We start from the raw sequence: 20,221 nt of genomic DNA on the forward strand, positions 1-20,221 counted from the left end.
TCTTAAATGATAAAGCTAAACGCATTAAAACAATGTTTTTATTATTATTAAATATATTTTATTATTATTTTGTTTCTAAATAAAAATGAGACTTGACACTGGCAGAAACATCTCTCACTGGGTGACAGCCAAATAAAAAATAAGAAAAAGTATACTAAAATATTTTTTTTATGGTGGATAGGTTTTTCTTTGTGCAACAATCGATACGAGATATAAAAATAAAAATTAAATTAAATTCTTATTTCCTTACTATAGTATACTGATTTCATCCAAAAAAATTAACGTAACAAATTCACCTTTTGAGTGACTCCAAATTTAGGAATTAGTTTAATTTTTGATATCTCAACAAAGATGGAGAAAAATATGAAAGTCTGGACATCCTTTACACACACGTGCATCATTCATCTTTCTATCCAAGATTGACAACCACACTACTAAAAATTTTGAAACTCCTATATATGTATATAATTAATCTCATGACACTGTACATGTGAATTTTTTTACACCGTGTTATTTCGAAATCGTGTTAAAGGGAGTTCAGTGTAGCAATACATAAAAAAAAGAGAAAATAAATATGTTTGTGTTTTAAATTATATTTTTTAATATGAATAACAATCAATTTTATGTTTCGTTTTTCATATACGCCCTCGGATTTGCCACACTACACGATCTATCTCAGGTTCATTATTGTGCCTTATAAACTTTCATAGCCGATTGTATTAATCATTTACAAGATTACATTTACTAACGGCAGTCGGAACTATAAATGACACGGCTAATCCAACTTACACATAATCGAGAGCCGGATAATCGAATCTACTGAAAAATAGTTCAATTTTTAGGTACTTTCAAACGCTTAATACAAATCCATCGAAAAAGGCTGGAACTTACAATTTGCATATTATAAAGGATAAATTTAAAATAAAATTAATATATTTATCATTCGAAGAAGTTACTGGTTTAATCTTCGAAGATAATATTATCTGCGAGTACAGTAAACCCCCCTATAAAGTTGAGAGACGTTATAAAGTTATAAAATATACACTTTTATAACGTTGAGAACGTTATAAAAGTGGAACGTGGTAATATTTTTAAATTTTATTTTTACATTTTAACCAATGGACCTACTGCATTATACAGGGGACTGCCGTTAAAGGAAAAATATCTGCAAACGTTATAGGGAAAACTTTATACGAGTGTACGTTATAGGGAGGTTTACTGTAGTTACATACAGAAATATATTAGTTGTAATAATACAAGTTACAGTAATGTAATTTCATAAATTGATTCGGCAGTTTACGTTTATATCTATCCATTTTTATTTTTTTATCCAGTTTTACTTGGTAAATAGTGGTATTTAGTATTTACCAAGTAAAATATGAATTAAAATATACAGTAATTTAATTTCATCAATTGTTCTGGTTATTTTATGGAAGTATATCTATCCATTTTTTATTTAAATTTTCCTCGGTAAACACCACTTTTTCTTAAAATTTATAAATGAATGGGTTTAATAATTATGTGAAATGCATTGAAACACGTCGGCTGTCCAAACTTAAAACACAGTAAGGGTAATTTTTTGTAGTACGTTTTTTTTGCATTTTTGGACTAAGTAGAATCTACTTAGTCCAAAAATGCAAAAAAAAAGTACTACAAAAAAAATTCCTTTACTGTGTTTTGAGTTTGGACAGCCGACGTGTAATAGATTTTAAGAAATGTTGTTTGTATTTACCAAATGTAAATTAAATAAACAAAAATCTATTAATATATAACTAACGAAAGGAAAACAATTCAGGATTCATCACTATGCAATTTTTTAAAAGTTCTTAGATATAATGTACATAAGAAAAATATTTATTAAAAAAAAAAATACTTATACACATATTGAAACGTGAGTGTAAATTATAAATTAGTATGTATATATCGTGTAAATTATAAATCTGTAAAAATTTCCATTTTCTAAGTTGATTCCACAAAATGTCTAAAATATTGTATTCCATAATCTGGCAAAAGGATATAGCTGTAGTTGCAATACTTATTTAGTTTTTTAAAGATATGTACATATTATATAAAAAATACATAAAACGAATGAGTTATTTAATTACACAAGTTTGTTTTTGCTCTCCTGTAAAATTTTGTCTGAGACAGATATACCCCTTTGCCTTTACACTACCGATATGTATATTGGTTATATTTAAAACACTGACTAATGCTGTTTTTTTTAAACCTATAGCGTGTATGTAGAATACTTGAACATATTATAACAATACTAATAATTATTATTATTATTAAAGCACGTACTGACCTTTGGTCGACGAGAAAAAGTTCATTCTAAAATGTAAACTCATTATTTCAAACCAACTGTGCACTTCAAATTATGATATCAAAACTTTACTTTCGCAGTAACTGAATATGCACATGCAATATGCGGGCAAACGTACAATATTCCGCTCACAAAGGCAAACAGTATCTGTAGATAAACAAAGCCCAACGATAAGGCGGGAATCGATAGTTTAATTCCGAAAATTCAGTGTATCATATCACGGCAAATATTTCCCGGTTGGTAAATACCGATCAATGGAATTTATAATATAACTTGGCACTGCGAATTAAAGGATAATGTGTTCAATCATCTAATACGATAATAATAACACGGCAGGTAAATTAAAAATATTAAGATAACACTGCGTCGCTACGATGCAGTGCCCTATGCACCATTGGGTGTGGATAATGGGTTTGTCCGCCTCCGTAGTGTAATGGTCAGCACGCTTGGCTACCGTTCTGAAGGTCCCGGGTTCGATTCAGGGGGGGGGTTAAATAAATATAGGTGATTTTTTCAATATAATATTAAGTCAATATTACCCTGGAATGGTACCTGAAGCGGAAGGCTGATCACATTTCCTTCATGTGTTAATGATCAAGATAATTAGAGTGATTGGAAGGACACTGCGATGAAGTGAAAATTAAAATTTCGATTTTGTATGAAAGTGAGTTTTGTGATATAAATATCTGACCAGATTTTAGGACGACAATATACGCTATAATTCATGAACACAGACATATACGTTACGAGCATATGAGACCGTTGAGGCGTATTCTCATTATATCACCCTCAAAGAGTTCAAAGAGGGTTTACCAGTCGTGAAATTTGACCAGTCGGGCAAAGTGTACACCACAGGTTCCCAAACTGGGCAATATCGTCCCCACTTGTGGGAGATGAAGGAATCGTGGTGGGCAATACTGGCTTCGGGAGAATTCGTAGGGCGGTGTGAGGAGTCAAGTGGCCAATAACAGATTATTGAAAAAAAATGTTAAAAAGTATTTTGAGCGTTTTATATTACGAGTATAATATATTAGAAGCAGATCTTTTTGCATGGAATATAATGCGTTTAAGGGTATATTAAAATAGCCGCTCTTACCCATTTTGCAAGTATGGGTACTTACACAAGTAATCTACATTCACAAAATATAGTTTTTATAGAAAGAAAGTTTTTTCATAAGTGTATATAAGTATTTGTTGAATAACTTTATAAATTTACTTCAAAATTATGTTCATTTCAAAACTTTCTTATGTAATGCACATATTACATGAATATATTCATAAATATTTTTAAAAAATACGCAAAGATACGCTTAATATTTAGTAAAACTAACCAACCATCACGCCGATTTCCCGCTGGGAAAGGCAGAAAGAATAGAACGCAACACCACTCTACCTTTGCAAACAATCTTCAAACATATTTTACATTCATGCATCTTCTCATAAACCCCTCTCTGATATCAATCCTGCGGATTGGTCTGCAGCAACAGATGGCATCTCCTTCGCCATTCTAGTCTATTTCCGAAACCCTCTTCAGCTCCTCATACGTCGAGCAGCCCATGTCCTCGTATAAGTCCATGTCATACATAACCGTCGATTATTCAGACTCCTGACCTGACCACTTTCAAGAATGTGTAAATCATGCCAACTTTTTGCTCGGTCTTTCCCTGCGTCTAATACCAACTATATTAGCCTCATAATTTTTTTTACTGTTGATATTTAATATCCAATATTATCGTAAATCGAGGTACAGTTTTCCAAAAGGGGGCGATGAAAATTATTGATGTCGAAAAATGGGTTTCGAGTCTAAAAGTCTGGGAATCTATGGAATAGACCGACTCCACCAACTGTAGATATAATTTATCTACGATTCTATATTAATTATCGTTGGAAAAACTGCGCAAAAAGTTTAGAGACCTCGGATACACTTCAACGACGAACGAAAGACAAAAAAATAAACGTAATTACGAAATCACAAAAGCGTGGCAGATTACTTCAATGCTTTTAGAATTTTCTAAAAAAACTTCAGCACACTTCGATGCTGCACAAATTTATGTTTAACAGATAGGATGGCTAACTAAAAAAACTAACAAACTAACCATCACTTCGACTTTCCGCGGGGGTAGGCAGAGAAAAGAATGCCACACCAATCTGTCTCTGCAAATAATCTTCGCCTCTTTCACATTCATGCATCTTATCATACATACCCGCCGATAGGATGGCGATGTTTGTAAAACGTTAAAAGTTGATCAGATTATAGATTTGATGCTGTGGCTATATGTACATGTTTTATTATTTCAAATTTATTGTATGTAACGACCGTCATAGGCTGTCAACAAAGTTGTTGAGATGTCAAAAAATAGGATGAAAAATAACTCCTATAATTTGAGATAATCCAGATTTGAGAACAAGTGTAAGAACACACATTCAAAATGTTGTATGTATTTTATATCTTGAAATGAAGATTCTAGAAGCATATACTTAAATATAATTTATGAATACGTTGAGTTTATCTGTTGTGGTTATTTAGGTATCCTTAAAAGAGATGACACATTTTCCGGGTGCAACGGGTACCCGTCTGGACCACTAATAACATCTTCATCGGAGATGTGCACTCTTGAATTAAGTTATGCAGATTACACTCAAGAGAAAATACATTCCACGACCGGCTTCAAGGTACCTACCGGCCAACGAAAGTTAAATTTCGTAGAATTTCCGAAAGACGCCATAAAATTTTGAGCCTCTATTATCATGTAGGTACCCGAAACACGTTTGATCGATTTTATTTTTCGGCACTTACCTACTAAATTATTTAGCGCTTTAGCAAGCCGTTAGCCCTCCAATTATCATCAGGAATTAAGCGATTCCACACTCTCCTTATCATTCATCGTTCACTTTGTGTGAAACCAAAGTGGTATTACACAAAGTGAACAATGAATGATAAGAGTGTTATATTACCATACAATTTTTTTTTTCTGTATATATAATGTATATGTATATGTATATGTATGTGTATGTTTATGTAGGTATATATATATATATATATATATATATATATATATATATATATATATATATATATATATATATATATATATATATATATATATATATATATATATATATATATATATATATATATATATATATATATATATATATATATATATATATATATATATATATATATGAATGATATGAGTGTTATATTACCATACAATTTTTTTTCTGTATATATAATGTATATGTATATGTATGTGTATATGTAGGTACATATATATATATTTATATATATATATAAATATATATATATATATATATATATATATATATATATATATATATATATATATATATATATATATGTATGTATATGTATGCGTATGTATATGTATGTGTGTATATTGATAAATATATTTTTAAACTTCTTACCTAGAAAAAAAAAATCCTTTAACCACCCTTATTAATTCCTCTCCTTTCCTTCTCCTTCCTGCTAAATCTATTATTTTTGTATAATACCCTTTTTTGTTTTTTTTTGTTTAATCTCTGAATGTTTTTTAATAGTTTTATAACATAATTGTGGAATTGTTTAATTGGCCTTTTTTTAACGTAACTATTTTTTGTTAATGTAATGTAATGTTTATTGTTAATGTAACTATTGTTTATAATGTCATTTTTTTATATGTAAGCTGTACAATTCCCGAATAAATAAAATAAAAAATAAAATAAATATAAAAATACCATAAAGTTAACAATGCTTTTAATATACTAAATAAACTAAACAATTCATTTAAAATTATGCATTTTTTCTGGTGGTACTTCTACACAATCTTCGCATCTTCCAATCTTCTCATACATACACGTTGATTATTTGAAATACTTGATCATGACAAGTTTTCCTCCGTCTTCCTCTGCTTCTATTACCAACCACATTCGCTTCATAAATTTGTTTAACTATTTATTTATTCATTTATTTGACTTTCTTCACTCATTCGATTCACATGCCAAAACCATCTCATCACACTTTTCTTAATTTTATAAATAACCGCATTATAAGTTTTTATAAACTGCTTATGTGTATGAGTCCCCTGAGGTTACATAATACAATATAACTGTGAAGTTGTTTTATAATATAATACATTGTATCGATTTTCTAAAATGTAAGATATGCAAACATATTCACAAGCAAAAAAAACAAACAATGCGAGAAAATCCGATAAACATAAAGCAAAATAACAATTATTGCAAAATATACAAAAGAAAACGATGTGAAATAGACAAACAATTCCCAGAAATTAATAATGTGTTTTTAGAATTAATAATAAAAGACATGCAGGTGATCAACTCTACTTTTAACTGATTTGTTTCCATCTTATACCCGCAAAATACAAGTCGGCTAGCCAAACACTTCGAACCATGAATTCGTAACTGATTTTCTTCAACAATGACATGTTGTCTCGACCACACGCACGTGATTAGTGTAATATTTGCTATGCATCGATTCGAAACTGTAATAGTAACACAACAACACAATATCGTATAAAGGTAACGCACCCAGATCAAAGAAAAAACACCTCATCGAGACGGCATCGCTGTCTTTTGAAAATGACACGACAATAAAGTTCGCCGCGTGAATTTTGCGCTACAACCAATGTCCACTATTGTAGCGATATTTTTTCCGGATTTACCGACACTGTGTACACTGAGCGAGTTCGCCGCATCCGAATGCCATCCGATATCGACTACCACTGGCGACAAGGCGAGACTCTGACAGATCCAGTAGCCCAGAGATCGGCAACCAGCCGACGGCTAACGGGCGGTCCATAACAATCAATCGGGGGGTAAATCTCGTTTAAGGGCATACAACGCAACACAGAATTCATTCACCGGCCGCTCGTCGTAGACGTAATAAGTCGTTCCACGTCCGATTTTTTTAAGAATGTATTTTTTTTTTGTTTTTTCGAATATATGTAGAAATATTTTTTAAATAATTTTTTTCAACTCCTAACTTACAATAACTCTTTACTTTCAGACCCATTTAACTATTTCCAAGAAAAACTTTTTTTTCAAAAAAGGTATATAAGGTGATCAATATTATCATATTATGGCAATTATATCAATATTATCATATAATGGCTCTTCAAGGTAATATTAAATAAAAATTAGACTGAAAACACAAAAAAAAAATTATTAATCAATTGGTAAATACCACTATTTCTAAAAAAAAATGTGACGCGTGTTTCGATACATTTCACATCATTTTCAAAACGAAATGAAATCATTAAAAATGATGTGGAATGCATCGAAAGACGTGTCACAATAGATTTTGAGAAAAAGTGGTATTTACAAAGTAAAACAAAAAATTAAAAAATTAATATATATTATTATAAAGTGATTGACGGATCAATGAATGAAAGCACTAATTTTTAAATTATTAATTAATTTGATTAATTTTGACTCCACTGGAAACCAAACACGGGACCTCGAGCATGGAAGCCAAATATGCTAACTATTACATTAACGAGGCGGACAAAACATTCACTTTTTTTGGGGAGCAAACAAAATTCTAAAAAAGTTTGCGTATCAAAATAATCTTGGATTTTTGCCTATATTTCGATGTTATATAAATGTAAATGCCTACACCTGCGGTGAAGCGGAGTGCTGATTAGTTAGTTTTTCCAATTTTTTAAAAAAAATTATAAATTTCATCATCCGATAATTTCAATATGTATTTCGATTTGGCGACACATTTTATTTATATTTTAGTGTTAAACGTTTCAAACTTCAAAGTTTGTGTACCCCTGCCTCTGCATTGGCACTTTGGCGAGACTTGGAGCCGCCAGAGGTGGGAGACCTTTCATTGGGCCACTAACCGAGTGGTACAGTGGTGCAGCGGTACAGCGCTATTCGATACACAGATATTCGTGTCAAGAGGCTGTTATTGTGCCAACATTGGGATTAAAAACGATCATTAGGAAAGAAAGCCGTTTCGGAGACAGTCAATATTGTATACGTGAATATTTGTCGAACATGGAAGGAGGCAGTTTTGCGAACAGTAATAGTGCGGTAATGTTCTTTGAATATATGAACGCGTGTAATATAGTCATAGCGCTGAGAATTTCATTAAATTATCAATAAATGTATCTTATGATATATATATATATATATATATATATATATATATATATATATATATATATATATATATATATATATATATATATATATATATATATATATATATATATATATATATATATATATATATATATATATATATATATATATATATATATATATATATATATATATATGATATATATATATATATGATATATATATATATATATATATATATATATATATATATATATATATATATATATATATATATATATATATATATATATATATATGCCTCCTCCGCCTCCGTAGTGTAATGGTCAGCACGCTCGGGTACCGTTCCGGAGGTCTCGGGTTCGATTCCCAAGGGGGGTAAAATAAATAAAAGTGATTTTTTCACTGTAATATTTATTCAATATTACCATGGACTGGTACCTGAAGCGGAGGGCTGATCACCTTTCCTTCATGTGTAAACGATCAAGATAACACTGCGTTTATATGACACAGTGCCCTATGCACCATTGGGGTGCGGATAAGGGTTTAAAAAAAATGAATACAGTCCGCCTCCGTAAGGTAATGTTTAGCACGCTCGGCTACAGTACTGAAGGTCCCAGGGTCGAATCCCAGGGGCAGGGGGTCAAATAAATATAAGTGATTTCTTCACTCTAATATAAATATTGAATAAATTCAATCATGTGTTAACGATCAATAAAGAGCTACGTTTATATGATGCAGTGCCCTATGCACCATCGGGTGCGGATGAGGGTTTGAAGAAGATATTATATAGAATATAAAATATTATGAAGAAGATAAATATTTTTGTTATTATATAAAATACAATTCCACCAACTACTTCCGGTACAATTTTTTTTTATTAAATTTACATGTAAAAGGCATCAAGGAACATCGAGTCAAAAATATCTCAAAAATGGAAAACGTATCGATATTGCTGTAAATTATGAAAAAAATAGGCTGTTGTTTTTAGAATTGCCATATGCAATTAAAGAATATATTATTTTACAACAATTAAAACAGTCAAAATTAAAAAGACAAATATATATGCTTGATTATTGTTTGCCAGATAGTACGCAACAGCCTTTAGGTTTTTTAGTTTATTATGACGGTCAGTAATTAATCGATCGAGCGAATATCAAAACAAAATCATAAAAAAGACACGCACGAATCAAACATTTAAACAAACAGTACCTACTGCTAACAGTTTTTTTCTGTGGAATTAAACTTTGAAGAAAACCGCCAGAAAAAAAAACATATTGGAAAGTAGAAGCTAAACGAATTTTAAACGTGCAGAACTATTAAGTAAAAAAATGCCTCTGGCACATTCCAGCGAGGGCGTGGTGTTTCCAACTATCACACATGATGTGTAGGTACTTGGAATTTTAAAACGTGGTAAAAGTTAGGCAAGTTTCATTATGACTAATTAATTATTTGGTTCTCATTTTTGAAACCTTAAAAAGAAGAATATGGAAGTCTAGGTATTTACATGGCTTACGACCTATCAAAGGCTGGTTTAACTGGTTACATTATACACATGTAACATTCACCGATATGAAATAATAATATATGATATAATACGTCGCTTCATGTGCATTAATAAAAAGAAAACAGGTCAAATTAAAAGCTTCATAAAAAAATATCACGTTTTCAGGCGTCTCCTATAACGTAAAATGATCCGGTAAGGTGTTGCATACATTTGAAAACGGTATCTACTAAATAAAACCTGGCTCAAATCAACCAAAGATACTGCCGCGATCTGATTGGTTGGTTGGCTGATTTAAGTTTAATCACTTTATGCACGTGAGAACAATATGATGTATGTATAACTTCCAAAAAATTGAGTAGTATGATTTTTAATCATAGGTAGAAAGGTGAACATTACATGTGTTTAAATTGATCACTTAAACCAGCCTGTGACAGGTCTTAAGCCCTGTAAATACCGATACTTCCATATCCTTGTTCATCTATCTTGAGATACCAAAAATGTAAAAATAACCCCTAAGCGGAGAGTCCCAATTTGTGAACAAGGATTTGGACACACCGGACATGATGTAGAGTATAGAGTGTAGATGGTTCTCGTTCCCTGACTTGCATAATGCTGCGAGCGGACAGAATGGGCGCAAAGCGCGACGGGAACTGATGCAGTTTTCCTATCAAAACATTCGGAATTTCTTTTATCGCGCTGCATATAATTAACATGGGCGGAGGGGCTAGCGAGAAATAAACACGAGGAAGTGTGGAGATGTGGAGGTGTGAAGGAAAGCGACAGCTGAAAGGTTGACAGGGGAAAATGTCTTTTAAATCTCTGACTTATCTATCAGCTTACTACATAGTTAGCGCTCCGTTTAACGAGTCGTTATACCTATATTTGTATTGTAAAACAAAATCTTTCATAATTTTGTTATAATTATTATTATTATTATTATGTCGGGTTGTGGTCCCGTGGTTAGTGTCGCGGACTCTTGACTCAGAGTTTCTCGGTTCGAACTCACTCTACCACAATTTGATACCTATTTCGAATAATTAGCCGCTCAGGCTTAGGCATAGATATAGTATGAAATTGAAGTATTTTTGTAAATAATAAAAACACAAATATTTATCTTTTTTTAATATTTTTTGACATACTTATATTGATGAAGAAAAAAATATGAAAAATAACTCGTAAAATTGGAGATAATCCAGATTTGAACACACTCAAAATGTAAGCAAAATTTTTGTGCAATGTTTGACTTCGATCAACTAAAATATTCGTATGTTGTATGATAAAACACATTTTTTATATTTTTTAAAATTATTTTATTATTTTTTAAATTCATTTATTCCAGCTTGACTAAGTGATGGGTACAATACTTAGTCAGCCTTATACGTTTTACAACTATAGTACTTTTTAATTTCTCCGTCTTAATTTATTTATATTAAATTTAACTCCATCTTAATTTATATAATATTTAATAAATATTAAAATCAAACGCTAATTTTTAGAGTCTACGAAATTGTATTTTATTATTATAAAGACATAAAAATCAAGTTTGTGACATTTTTTTCGCCTTGTCATGGCATTTTCAAACTACTGTAGTTTGAAAATGATTTAACAAAGCGAAACAATTTTTCCAAAATGTATTTTTACGTGTTTTTAATAATACAACTATATAACTTAATATATATATATATATATATATATATATATATATATATATATATATATATATATATATATATATATATATATATATATATATATATATATATATATATATATATATAAAACGATTTCTTAAAATCTTTTGTGACACGTGTTTCGATGCACTCCGCATCATTTTCAAGCACTGTATGTGAAGCCAAGTATTAATTTTAGAGTTGTGTTCTTGGAACGTTGAAGGATGAAGAGGAAAGGCATCGAAACACGTGTCACAATAGATTTTAAGAAATAGCGGTATTTACCAAGTAAAACTTCAATTAAAAATTTAAGATATTACCACGAAGTGACTACCAAATAAATTAACGAAAAAATATGTTTCTGTGTTTAATGTGTTTTAGATCTTGTAGTTTGAAAATATGAAAAAATGAAAATATGAAAGTATTTGAAAATGATGCGGAATGCATCGAAAGACGTGTCGCAATAGATTTTAAGAAATACAATATATTTACCAAGCGAAATTTAAATTAAAAATTAAAATTAACTGTCGAATTGAAAATATGGACCACAGTATTGATTAACAGCCATTCGGATAATGTTGCTACCAGCGCAAGTCCGTACGCAAATGATTCTGTAAGAAAATAGTAAATAATAATAATATTTTATGCGATGTTGATTGATACGACCTACAGACACAATTTGAGATAATATCGGCTTGCGGTTGCGCACTTGTAAAATGAATCCTATCAGAAAAAACACGTCCTATTTGAAATAAAACAACCACTATTACTTTTACAGCGTTTTGAGTGTGTCCAAATACTTGTTAACGAATCTCCAATTAGGAGTTATTTTTTATATTATTTTTTGACATCTCAACATGGATAAAGAAGAATATGGAAGCTTGGGCTTTTACGGGGCTTACGACCGTCATAGGCTGATTTAAGTGAACACTTTACACACGTGTAACATTCACCAATTCTACCCATGATTGACAACCACACTACTTAATTTTTTGGAACTTATATCACTTATATATGAATCACCATATTATCGGTACAAGTAATACAATTCTAGCCCTTATCCGCACCCAATGGTGTATAGGGCACCGCATCGTATTGACGCAGTGTTATCTTGACCGTTACTTACACGAAGGCAAGGTAATCACTCCTGCGCTTCAGGGACCAGTCCAGGGAAATATTAAATAATTATTAGACTCTAAAATCACCAATATTTATTTTCACCCCCCCGCTGGGAATCGAACCCGGGACCTCCAGCACGGTAGGTAAACACACTAACCATTTCACCACGGAGGCGGACAATATAATACAAATAAATAATTCACTTTCTTTCTTTTCTGCGGATATAAATGGCAAAAGAAAAGAAAACTAAAAGTTGAAATTAATACTGTAACTTGTAATGTTCCATGATGCCAATATTATCGATTAAGAACGAACAATAAATAAAATAATGAGAGTTGAAATAATTATAAAGAAGAAATAATTTAGAAAGACTTTTTACGATCTATTGATGCAATTACAAAGCTTCCGGTCTTTGATAATAGTATTTTGTCTGTATTATACACCGGATACCGGCATACCCATTCATCAGACAGAGTTTAAAATAAACGGATGCTAAAATCATATTTGAAGATGATAATAATCAAAAAATAATAATAAAACGCTTAGTTGTTCCACTAACCGATACATATGATTCGTAAAGGTACACATACACATACACATGCTAATAATTGAGCACGCTTACAAGCATGCTCAAAATGAGCATGCTCTTGCCTGTATATATTTTTTATTTTTTTATTTTTTTATTTTATTGGAAGGAAGAACAACAGTTACAATATATGATACATACAGAATACAAAAAATAAAATCATGAGTACCAATTATAGTTCTTCACAACTATACATAAGAGAGGTCTATATAAAGGAAGAGACATGAGACAAGGATGGGATAAAGAGAAAAGGAGATGGCAGTGATAGGAAAAGAAGAAAAGGAAAGGACAGGGAATAGAATTACTTTTTTAGGTTTATAAGATTTCGAACAATTTAGCTTTAAATTTTGAATGATTGGAGTAGAACATATCAAGGTGTGTACAACATTCATTAAATTTCCCACAACTTCGATAAATAAAGGAATTTTTTGAATAGTTCTTTGTTGGTGCTGGATTATAAAAGGTATGACTATGCCTATTGATTCTAATTGGACAGTGAAAAGGTATCTGCGCAAGAAGATAGGGGCTCTCAGTCATATTATTTATAACTTTATACAAAAAACATAAATCTGATATATTCCTACGTTTACTACAGTATCTACTCAATGAATTAGGGCCACCCATTATTTTTTTGAATACTCTGAAATCTTTTGGATTATTATATTTATTTTACATAAATACTTTAAGTTTTCTATTGACATCTAATATCATGTATATTACCTTCAATAATATGTAAAATATACCTGGATTATTTAAGCCTTTACAAAATTTAAAACCCTTTTTCTGAGAAAGGTCCCTAATTAGCACAGGTAGACAGATAGTTGAAAGTTCAAAAATTAGTCCTATCTTATTTATTAGTGAAGTTTCTTGAGTTCTGGTTATTGTTTTGTTCAGAGAGGTTATATAGTTATCGTGTCTTGTGAAAAAAACTTAATTTTTAATTTTAGTTCATAAAGTATAATTTTTTTTGTAAACACAAGTGTTTTTTTTGAAAAAGACAAAATGGGAAAAAGTAAAGACATTTCTGAGGAAAAAAAGTCTAGTGTTATAGTGCTACTGAAATTAGGAATACTATCTAATAGAGAAATTTCAAAAAAAGAAAACGTTTCTCATCAAACAGTGGACAGAATTTCAAAATCAATAAAAAATCAGTCACCCGCCTCCAGCAATCGGCGAAAGAACTGTCGTAGGATTAGAAAATCAACACCGAGGACTGATCGAAAAATCGTTCAAAGTGCGTTAAAAAACCGTAGTGCATCAGTTAAAACATTAAAAATAAAATTGGAAGAAGAGGGTATAAATATATCGGTATCAACACTGAGGCGACGTCTTTACGAAGTAAATCTGAAATGCAGGCGCCCTGTAAAAGTACCAAAATTGACACCACGAATGAAAGCGGATAGATTAAAATGGGCCAGGCTACATCGAAATTACTCGGTAGATGATTGGAAAAAGGTATTTATTTAAATTGAATTTTCAACATATCATTTTAGTAAATAAACTTATATATTTGAATTAAACTTAAATTTTCATTATTTTTCAGGTCATCTTTAGTGATGAGTGCCGGTTAGAAGCCGTGACAGAGAGCCGTCGATTCGTCAGGAGAGCACCAATGGAACGTTACAATGAGGCCAGTGTGGTAAAAGTTATCAAACACCCCCCTGCAACAATGATATGGTCATGTATTATTAACAATTTAACTGGGCCGTTGTTTTTCGTGGAAGGAACAATGAACCAAAATTCCTATAAGCAGGTCCTCGAACGAATTTTATTGCCCTTCTACCATACACTCGACCCAACAGAAGGTCCATACACCTTCATGCAGGATGGGGCACCTTGCCACCGGGCTAAATCAATAATAAAAATTTTGTCTAACAAAAATCTGCCTTTGCTCCCCTGGCCTGGAAATTCTCCGGACCTTAATCCTATAGAAAACGTATGGAGCATGTTAAAAAATAAGGTTTACTCATTTCCAAATCCGACAGTAGACTGTCAAAAAAAAAATATTCAAAAAAATTGGTCAGAAGACGAAGAAATAAAAAACATAATAAAACAGTGCATTTTAAGTATGCCAAAAAGAATTGAGGCAGTTATTTCTGCCAAAGGTGGAAATACTAAATACTAACTATATTTATATGAAAATATATGCATAATTTAAGCGTAATAAAGTGTTCATGTGTAAATAAAATTCAATGTTGTTTTATTTAAGGTTTTCTCTGAGTTATTCCTGTTTGAATTGAGAAATTGCGTGAAATTCTGCGTGGCCCTAATTCATTGAGTAGATACTGTAAGTGAAGATAATTTATGGAAGGCTAAAGATTCTTCGTAAGAGTTGAAACTTAAATGAAGCTTACCATCCAACATTTTTAGAAATTTATTTTAAATACGATCAAGTTGAGCTATATATATAGCGTACTGAGGGTTCCAAACGACTGAGGCGAATTCTAGGTGACTACGAACATAAGCGTTATATAAAGTTACAAGAGTTATTTGTTTGTAATCATCTCCTTCCCCCCTGCCCATAGGCAATTGAAATTTAGAAATAATTAAAAACATTAAGAAAGGTTCTTTAAATTAGTTTGGACATGTGGAGCGAGTGGATGATGAGAAATCGACTAAGATGGTATATTTGGCAAATGATGAGAGCAGAAGGAGAACGGCCAAGAAGGATAAGGCACGACCAAATTAAGCAGAATATAAAATCATGTTGTGTCAATAGTTTACGTAACCGGAGGGCATGTATGACTAGATGTTTGGATCTAATAGCGTTAACTAATCTGAAGGGACAAAACAAATATTTTTGAAAAATTCGACATGGCATTGAAAGACGTTTTGTTCGTTTTCTTTAGGTAAATTGCGTTGGTATGCGATGTTAAAAATAGCACATCGAGCCTTTTCGGTTTCCAGCGTCGATATGTAGAATTCTGATACAAGGATGTTTAATTGACCATATGAAGATTAATTGATGAAAAATTAAATGATAATAAATAAACCATTACTTAAGGAAGTACATATATGTATTGGCATAATAGGTTAATTGTTTAATAACACACAGTCCGATTGGGTAATTCAAAACAAAAAACAAAGTTTTTTCTTCATTAGACAGTGATACCTCGCATAACGTACATAATTCGTTCCAGGAGTATATTCTCTATGCGAAAAGTTCGTTATATGAAACGCGTTTTCCCATAACAACACATGTAAAAAAATCGTTCTGTACCAAAAATATGGTACTGTAACAAAAAAGATACTCATGTTTATTTATTAAGTTTATCTCTCTCTAACCCTTATCGCATTGAATTGTGCATAGGGTACTGCATCGTATGTACATAATGTTTTATTGTATTTAATACTGACATTTCTTGGTGGAACTGCATTTTATAGAATAAAATAATAACTATGCAGTTTTTTTCACGTGAATTTTATTTGACCAGCAACCGGGTTTCCTCACACCAGTCTGATGATGTCGGTTACGACAAAACCTAGTTGCTGGTCAAATAAAATTAATGTGGAAAAAAGTACGTAGTTGTTATTTTATTCTAGTGTTATATTGATTTAATACACAAAGGAAAGGTGATGAGCCTTGTGCTCCAAGTACCAATCCATGAGAATACTAATAATAAAAAAGTTTGATCGGAAATTTATTTATATATATTTTTACCCCTCTGGGATTGGAACCCGAGACCTCTCGCGCGGCACACAAACGCGGTCTTGAGTTTACTCACAACAAAAGTGTATTATATGCAGTTAAGATAATTTATGTAGGTGTAATAAATTCAATAAAAACAATCGTCGGCAAAAAACGATCATCTTCACAGTACAAGTGCATTGGCTGCGTGCGACCTTGAAGCGTTTGAGGAGCATAACGCAATACGATACAGTCCGTTGTGATAAGCGAGGTTCGTTGTGTGAGTCGCGTAATGGACAGAGTTAGTGTGTTCGTTATTCGAGGCATTCGTTGTGCGAGACATCACCGTACTCTGATCGAGGAATGTAACAACACCTAAAATGGCTACACAAATGGGTATCGTTTGATTAGATTTTTTCCGGATGTAACACAGACTGAATGAAAAAAATGAGTAAAACAATATAATACAGTACCGGTCATACTTTATTCATCATTATTTGTAAGTATATTACTTATATGATAAACATATGGTCAATGTTTAGATCAATTAAGTTTGGATTTAATTTGTTTTGTACAACATTTTGAGTGTGTCCAAATACTTATTCACAAATCTGGATTATCTCAAATTATTTATTTAATGAGTTATTTTTACAAACATATTTTTGTTTGACATCTCAACATAGGTGAAAAAGAATATTGAAGTCTGGGCGTTTACGGGGCTTACGACCATCATAGGCTGGTTTAAGTGAACACTTTACACACTTGTAACATTAACCATATAATTATTTGGAAGACAAACTTATTTTTTCAATGCAAAAACGGTGTTTTAAGATTTTTTTAATGTAAAATGTTACCTTGATTAGGAGAAAATTAAGTTGCGACCTAACGAATACTAGGCCTTAAGGGTTGTATATTAGTCAATAACAATAATAAACCTCAAAGGCGCTTAAACCAAAGACAGGATTTGAAAGTCCCAAAATGAGAAATGGAAATTACTCATCGGGAATATTATATACATGACTTATGTATGTAAACATACTTTTAAAATAAATAAAGAATACAGTCGCCGCTTTCGCCAAACGCAATCTAGATAATAATAATCTCCGTAGATTAATAAAAGTTTACAAAAGTTCGCAAATGTAAAAATACCAAATATGCGTCGATTATATGTATCAAGCAAAATAATGTGATTTATAAATTGTACATTACCTCGACATTTCAGTTTTTTGTAACAGAACCAAACATTCGACCGCAAAGACATTTTCACCCTCGATTCGGGAAAAAAATATTAAATAAAAGTAGCACTGTTTAATTAATGTTTAAAAAAAAACACCAAGCAACGGAAGGCGGCATCACCCACGGGATAAAATCACCGACTGAAGGCAGGAGTGTGTATCGAGTCGAGGACCAAAGGCACTAAGAATATAATAGGCGATAAAGCCTCGCAAATAAGGCTATGAGCACGCATTGTTTGAGGCGAAAATCAAAACAATGATAACAATATCAAATACGTGAGATGAGTGAAAAAAAACCGTCTGTCTCGCACGCAGTTCTGATTGCACACTACGACACTAGCCGGCAGCACGCCGAGTGCATGTCAGGTCGCTAATAATGTGTTGTCACAATGTGGCGGTCGTGTGGCCGTATGTGACCACAGCGGAGCTAACGGCCGCGGCCGCCTCCAAACTCTAGAAAGTCGCTCCGAGACCATCTCGGCAGGGGTCCCCAATAGTTAACGGCTGAGAATTGCGGACAATACAGATTGCGGATCGTGAAACTAAATTAATGATTAATGCTCGCGCAGTCTTGTGTATTTAGCATTGCGCTGATATAACGGCTGTCCAAACTCAAAACGCAGTAAGGGACATTTTTTTTGTAGTACGTTTTTTTTGCATTTTTGGACTAAGTAGATTCTATTTAGTCCAAAAATGCAAAAAAAACGTACTACAAAAATGTCCCTTACTGTGTTTTAAGTTTGGACAGCCGATAAGTACATGTAACCTATTATATGGGTCATTCCAAAGTAAAATTATGTATATTTTTGAGGTTTCGAAATACAGAGGTACTTCTCATAACGCACACGTCTCATAACTATTCGCATAGCGAGCAAAAAAAGAAGTGGTAAAGTTGCTCCCTTAACGAGCGATATTTCGCATAACGAGTAACAGAGAAAGGGCAAGTACGACATTCATTTGTGAGCCGGGACTTCTGCAGTTCGATTGTATCAGTAAGTATTCAGCCTTGTGGTAATATAAATAACATATAGGTTAATCCAAATTCAAATTAACACAATGAGGTTCGGTAGACTGTGAAAAAACTTTCCTTATGGCCCTGAATAATCTTTTTTTCTAATATCGTTAGATTCATCAGCGGACACATCTAAATTAGAACCGTTCATCAACATAGTATGCTCCGAAAATTAATTTACTAAAGTTGACGTCATAACGAAGATCTCCGGCTAAGGGTCCATCGTGTTAAAACTATGTTTATTTTTAAATGTTTCGAAATACATATAATAAATTAGAGTCTGGGCGAGGACCATATGAACTACATAAGGAACTCTCACGAGAGGTGGTATCTATCATACATGATTAAAAAAATAGCGAAAGATATTGGTACCATGAACCAAGCTAGGACACGAAATGCCGAACCCTCTTTTGGTGGAACGGGAGGCCTGTTGTTGTTATTCGTGTCCTAGCTTGGCTTATGGTACCAATGTTGCTAAATATTTTTTATCATACATGATTCCACCCTCTTCCGGTGGAAGAGAGGTCTGTTGACGACAGTCAACAGTCCGGTTTCATCTGATGAGTTTAACGTAATTTCCTCCCAGCAATCAGCAACTGCTGAGAAGTTCCTGATTGGCCCACACTAGATTTCCCTCATGTTCGCAATACAGATGATAAGAAACATTATTTTAGGTAGAAGAAACGAAAATCCACTTATTGTACACAAATTTGTTTACGCGATTTATTATGGTAAAACGATTTTTAATTATTGTGCGCAAACGGGGGTTGACGACACCTGCTCTCTGCAAATTGACCGATCGATCATAAAATTGGCTATTACGTATGATCACATCAAATAACTGCATATTTTTTGTAAACAGCTACTATTGGTACATAACTGTTTATTTTAATTTAATTACACTGTGAAACAAATTCAAATAAAAAATTACCACGTAAGAGTTATATTTTATTCATTTATATTACTAGCCGTACGAGGTCACGCGTTGCTGTGGCTCGATCTGGTTAAATGGAAGAGATATAGAAAG

General features: G+C 32.1%; 1 protein-coding gene across 3 annotated transcripts in view; it reads right to left on the bottom strand.

The window, feature by feature from the left end:
* The window catches only part of LOC148313815 (guanine nucleotide exchange factor DBS-like), a 143,258-nt gene that overhangs the window by 104,188 nt on the left and 18,849 nt on the right, over nucleotides 1-20,221 (bottom strand). The window contains exon 1 of one of the 3 annotated variants that reach the window (XM_088256827.1): nucleotides 18,157-18,591. The exons of 1 other annotated variant lie outside the window; for it this stretch is intronic. In XM_088256827.1, the coding sequence (XP_088112953.1) occupies nucleotides 18,157-18,208 (52 nt within the window). In that variant the 5' untranslated portion in view covers nucleotides 18,209-18,591. Of the gene's footprint in view, nucleotides 1-6,874; nucleotides 7,071-18,156; nucleotides 18,592-20,221 lie in introns of those variants that run through there. One more of the 3 variants, XM_088256835.1, reaches the window with a different exon arrangement.

The sequence above is a fragment of the Brachycentrus maculatus genome, unplaced genomic scaffold, assembly GCF_059751285.1.
Source record: "Brachycentrus maculatus isolate JH-2025_06_01 unplaced genomic scaffold, ASM5975128v1 h1tg000005l, whole genome shotgun sequence".
In the NCBI taxonomy this organism is placed as follows: domain Eukaryota; kingdom Metazoa; phylum Arthropoda; class Insecta; order Trichoptera; family Brachycentridae; genus Brachycentrus; species Brachycentrus maculatus.